Source organism: Chaetura pelagica, unplaced genomic scaffold (assembly GCF_000747805.2).
Source record: "Chaetura pelagica isolate M959 unplaced genomic scaffold, ChaPel_1.0 scaffold63, whole genome shotgun sequence".
NCBI classification, from domain to species: domain Eukaryota; kingdom Metazoa; phylum Chordata; class Aves; order Apodiformes; family Apodidae; genus Chaetura; species Chaetura pelagica.
In genome coordinates this window covers 35,571-41,802 of record NW_009952896.1, presented here as the reverse complement: position 1 = coordinate 41,802, position 6,232 = coordinate 35,571, and the positions used below count along the sequence as shown (strand labels likewise).

The window sequence follows — 6,232 nt, the reverse complement described above, 5'->3', positions numbered from 1 at the left end:
AGAGCACTGTGTGAGTGTTGGCTGCTTTTCCACCAACGTGGGATTTCTGCCTTCTTAAAGTCTGTGTGTGCAGGAAATTCCTGTGGTTTCTGCACTTAGTTTGCACAGGATTCCTGAAAAACTGAAGTCCTGAGAAAGCCCCACTTAGATGGTTTTCTAAGAGGAAAAGCCTAAGCAGTAGGAATGTGCAACACACCTTCAAAAGGGAGTTGGACACTGGTTGCATGGAAGTTGCAGCCTGTAGGTTGTAGAGCTGGAAGCAACCATCCCTGCCAGCCCAGCTACCTCTACTGAGGTAGAACTCAGTAATTAGAGCCATTTGTGACAGACTTATACCCCTTTGGGAAACAGCATAATGCAGAGAATCATAAAAAAACCTCTTTGCTCCATTCAGTTATGGCTGTTTTGTATTACAGGGTATGCTACAGCTCTTGGAAAATGAGTATTTACAGGTACCTTATTGTAGCCTTGGCGTGGAGAGAAGATTCAGCTTTTCCTAATGCTAGTATAGAAACATGCTGGGTATGGGACTATCTAGGCAATGCCATAATCTTCAAAAGCCAACCCTCTGCCTCAATCTATTAAAGCAAGCAAAACTTAGAGCAACATATGAAGTACTTCAGTGTGATCTGGAGACAGAGCAACATGCCTACCATCAACCACCCCTCGCGTTATTACAGTCTGAAGAATCCAGTCTTCTACTTCACTTGATGAAATTCTGGTGCAGCAAGAAATGTTGGGTTGTTTTCTTTTAATATGCTCCCTACTCCTACTAATCTGCTTAAAATGCAGATATAATTTACCAACTTTTGTGAGTTTATAGAATTTGACCCCACACACAACAGTACTGAATTCAGAATAGTCTCTTATTAAAAACTTTAAAATAGTGATACATAAGTTAGAGGCAGTGAAGTGTTCAGTCATAAAGCAGCACTGGGCAACAGAAGCTGGTTTTGGAGCTCTAGGACTGAAATAGTGGGATTTGAGCCTCCTTCCAGTGACTGGTATCAAATTGCAAATGACTGACAGTGTAAGCAAGAGTAGTACCATTAGCTGTTGGGACACAGAGCAATGGCAGCTAATTTTTTCATGACTGTCCTTTGACAGCAACTTTCACTCTTAAACAATGTTTGCTTGTCTCAATCTACCAGGGTACTTCATGTTTTCCTAGCTGTGGTAGAAGTGAAAGTATGCTAAATGTTGCTTTTATTCTGTAGCTAAGCAGGAAAAAGAAGCAGATTAAAACATGTCATGGCCTCACAGAGATGTATTTTATATGCATTCCTACAGTGTAAACAGCCTTTTTTTTTTTTTTATTCCCCTCCAGGAACTGCTCTAGCCTGTTCTTGAAAATGCACTCATTTCCCTCTTAAGCTATTTTAGTTCCCCAACTGTAAAGTTTATCATGAGGATGTGATGTTCCCACCTAGAGGAGCATAGGTATGAATGTAAATATATTGTATTAGTCTGTAATTCTTTCAGAATGTCTTTTTTAATGAGGCACCTGTTTAAATTGAGAAGTGAAAACCTGTAGTGCAATATTTCCTCTGTGAATAATCTGTAGGGTTAGTGGGACACATTACAATGAATAACTGACAATAGTGGGTTTTCCAGCAATCCAGTTTAATTGTTTCTTCATATGTCTGTTTTTATACATCAAATAAGCTTACAAAAAAAAAAAAAAAAAAAAAAAAAAAGGTACAATTCAAGAAAATACCCAAAGCTATTACAGTTTTGGCTTCCTCTTTGTTGATGTACAATTATGTACAAGACTGTCTTATTTGCAATATCCAATGAAGATTAAATTATGTATTTACAATATCAGCTGGTGCCTTTCACTATGCAATTGAAGTGTCCTCTTTTTGCTGTTCACATTCATTCTAGCAAGAGCACACTCTTAGCTGCCATTTATAGGTAGAGTTTAGAGGTGGACTGAAACAAGACGAGATTCTCACTACTGACCACAAACACACCTCTGAAATCCCATTTTCAGGCATAACAGAAGAAAGATTCCAGCACCTAGTGCACTGATATAACCATTATATTTTCAGTCAACATAATACATTGAGAATAACGTTCCCACTAGTATCAGAGGGAGAAATGTGTGAGCTGGAGACAGTATATACTTTAAGTTGCAGCAGACAAAAGGTATAATTCTGGTGCTAAAGAAGTACCTTACTTATCCTGTCAGAGACCTTCAAAGCAAATGAAGACACAAAGTATGCTTCTAAATGTATGTAGATCTTGTACAGTTCTTATACAAAAGATTAAGTTAAGAGGGCAAAATCCCCAGAATTTTAACATAATACACAAACTGTTTCATAGAACCACAGAATAACTTGAATTGAAAAGGACTTTTGGAGATCATCTATTCCAAATCGTTCGAAGCAGGACCAACTTCAAAATTAGAGTCAGCTTTCAACTTAGAACAGATTGTTCAGGGCTGTGTCCTGAAGAAGTTAATGTCTCCAAGGATGGAGACTGCACAACCACTGGGCACCTGTTCCCATGTTTGACCACCCTTATTGTAAAAAATTTTAACACCTGACCATGACTTCTACCTTGAATGTATAATATAGGGTCAATCACTGAATCAATCACAGTCCTTCTATCTGTAACAGTTTTAGAGCATCCCTAAACTAAATGTAACAAGAGTTACATTTCAGCTTGCAGGAAGAAGAAATTTACTTTTCCAAGCTTCTTCTCATGTCTAGTGAGTAGGATACCACTGCTTGAAATATCTTCATAGCTTATATCTCAGTGCAAGATATGTACAGTCCATTGACAACAAGAAATCCATGCCACCTTTGTACTTCTTTCATCTGTGATAAATCCAATATTTTGCACGCTAAATAGCAGTTGCAGAACAGCATGTTTATGAGAGCATGACTAGATGCAAATTACTCACACAAAATGCGTGAGGGTTGCACCTTAGAATTCTCTCAGTAAAGACAAAGACTGGTTGGGGAGCAAAATTAATGACTCTATTATAACTGCATATACCCGAGTTTTTGGAATTACTCATTTCCCATTGCCTGCTAGCTCTTTTGATCATCAGACTTGCTTTTTTTTTCCCACATTGAAAGATGCAAAGTAGAGCTTCCTCCAGTAAGAAAAGCTACTCCTAGCTGAAAACACTTTTCTAATGTCTATATTGTCATGACCCGGGTAAGAGCAACCCAGGGAGATTTAGATTGGACCTCCTTGCTTTCTAAACTCCTTCTAAGAGAGGAGTCTAGATGTTGTTGCATCCAATATTAGTCTCAGACCTGGCCCTTTTAGGGAGAGCGATGAAAATGTTACTGTCCAAGGAAATGCTCAACCATCAGATACCCCTTTCTCAGATCAAGATGAAACAGCACTCAAGGTCTGTATTTGAACATTAGCTTTAATTGGAACTATAGAAGAAATAACTCCTAAAAGCTGATACGTCAATTTTATATGCTCAGGCTGCACAATCATAAAGGCTGATCATTTTCATCACAGAAGTCGAAATACATTTGTGTACAAGCTCCAGAACCTGAGAAAAAAATCGGTTAGGCCTTGTGTTACTAAATGATTTAGGAAGGAAGAGAAGGAGAGAGAGAGAGACTGGGAGGAAAAAAAAAAAAAAGTTTGAGAAAGAGATGACAGAAAATCACCAGTCCTGGATCCAGCGTTGGGCCAGCCAACAGGGGAGGGTTGGTGTCAGTGAAGCTCCCAAAGCCCACCATCACAGCTCCTCCTGTTATAGGCATGTTTCACTTAGGCAATTGTTGAGCAACAATGAGCAAGTGTGGTTGAGACATATCATGATTGAGCAACTGGAGTGGACCTCCATCTCCTCTGTTCCTGCATCATTATCTCTATCTTCATTCCCTCTATAGCTTTCTCCATATGTAGGCCATTAATTCCATATATGTCAGCCAGTCCTTCTTTTTGTTCCAGAGCTTACAATGATGCTTCGACACCACTTCCTGCAATAGGTCCTGAGGGCTGGTCCTTCACATATATAAAGGTAGCCACTCACCCATTCTTCCCTTCTCCACAAAACATTACATGATTATCTAGAGGCCATGTACCCTTTGTTTCCCTGGCCCTGGTAAATGAAGTAAACAGACAAACTGGAGTCAGCTCAGTCTTCATATTCAGCCTTAAAATCCACCTCTGAAACATCTTATCCCACAACGAAAAGAACACTTACAGTCAGATATTACAAAGTACTATGTCCAGCCTAGAAAACCTTGTGGTAACACTGTCCTCTTACATAATACATATTTTATAACAGTAACAGTCATGACTGGAATACAGTACTGCTGATATGTGCATCTATATTGGTCATAACTGTTGAGCAAGGTATGTGCACCCTGATAATTGGAGCTACTTCCCTCATTTATGTCTTCAGAGAAAAACAGCAAAAAACCCTGTTAATTCTGGGCATGAACACAAGCCTTACTGTATCTACAGAGACAAGGAATACCAAGAGAAACACACACTGAGAGGCTGACGTGCTGATTGCATGGCAGGTCACACTGCATTTAACAGAAAGAAAAATAAGGCTTTCCCTGCATAATCCTCTTATAAGATCCAGACTTCAGTAGGGCAAATGGTGTTCAAAATACATTTTCTCCTTGTAATACAGATGCACTGAGTAGCTCCTACCACCAATGTGACAGAGGTGCAGGGAGGGACAGTTAAAATCACATTTTAAAATTGGTTTCTGATTGCCACAGAAACCATGACAGCTGAATGGAGAGAGATGTTCCATAGGCATTTCAGCAGAATTACAAGATATGGTATGATGTTGAGCTTCAATTCTCTTCCCTGTTTTGGGTTTGTTTTCTCAATACTTGTTTGAAAAACCACAGACTGTTCTCAGACTATAGCAACAAATTATCTCTTTGAAGGTCTTCCTCATTTCCTGGCTACGAAAGGCATAGATCAAGGGATCAATCACTGAGTTGCACATAATGAGAATGAGGTACATGTTGAAGTGAGACATGAAGCAAACACAGTAGAGGTTTTGGGGGCAGGAGATCATCAGGATGAGATGGAGGAAGAATGGAGCCCAGCAAACAATGAAGATACCAAGCAGCATAGTCAGAGTGATGGCTCCTTTCATGCTGGTTCTTTGACGGACAGAGTTGTACCCAGGCAAAGCAGCTATTTTCTTGACATGAGTACGAGCCAGGAGGAACATATGGATGTACAGGGAGATCATGAGGAACAACATGGTAAAAAACATAGTGATTAGACAAATGATCACGTAAGTTGATTCATAATAAAGAATGAAGATAATGCCACAGCCTGTGCAGAAGGTCCAGATGCATGCAATAATAAGCCCTGATCTTTTCACTGTCATGATGTTGTGATAACGCAGGGCATAGAAGATAGTAATATACCTGTCCACAGCTATAGCCAGCAAGCTGCACATGGAAGCTACCACAGATATGCAAATCATTGAATCAAAGACATTGTCTATGTGACGGACAAAGGCATCTTCCATAATTATGTGCCTATTGTTTATTAAGTATATCGTTATTGTCTCCCAAGCATTAGAAACACTAACCAGCATGTCAGCCACTGCTAAACTGCAAACAAAAAAATACATGGGTGAATGCAAGTTCTTGTTCTTAACTATTGCACATATAACTAAGATATTTTCAAGGAGGCTTACAATGCCCAGAGTTAGGAACACCTCAGCTGCAATGACCACTTGCTCACATGGTGATGACTTGCTCTTGACAGTTGGCACAGTAAAGTTGTTGCCAAAGGCACTCAGGTTTAGTTCAGAAACATACAGTTGAGAGGATGTGTTCATTTCTGGGAGAAAACACGTTCTGTTCTTTCTGAGGGACTTGCCAAGGAGTGCAGCAAATGCATTTTCCAAAAGGCAAAAGACCCTGCCAAAAAAAATATAGCGTGACGAGAACAGGCAGAAGTTGACAAAACAAATATCACCCTTTTCTGTTTAATTTGGCTTGCACACATGCTGCCTTTTTCACACCATGTTCCTCTACTGACTCTAAATTAACCTCCAGTTGGCTCAGAGCTTTTCCACTCATCCTTACTGGGAAATTAAAACCACAAACTAATGAAGAGATTCGTGTGCTCTTCAGTCAGTTTTGTTTATTCTATTTGCTTGCCTAGAAGGGAGCACAATGTCCTGGAAATTCTACTGAACACAAAACAACAGTGTTCAGAGTCTCAATTCTCAGAGCCCAGAAATGCAGAAGAATACAGTATTAGGTTC

At 39.6% G+C, this 6,232-nt stretch overlaps 1 protein-coding gene across 1 annotated transcript in view; it reads right to left on the bottom strand.

The window, feature by feature from the left end:
- Window positions 1-4,822: 4,822 nt before the first annotated feature.
- Window positions 4,823-6,232, bottom strand: part of MC5R (melanocortin 5 receptor) — a 2,122-nt gene continuing 712 nt past the window's right edge. The window contains exon 2 of the mRNA XM_009995624.1: window positions 4,823-5,882. Coding sequence (XP_009993926.1) covers window positions 4,823-5,800 — 978 coding nt within the window. The 5' untranslated portion in view covers window positions 5,801-5,882. The remainder of the gene's footprint in view (window positions 5,883-6,232) is intronic.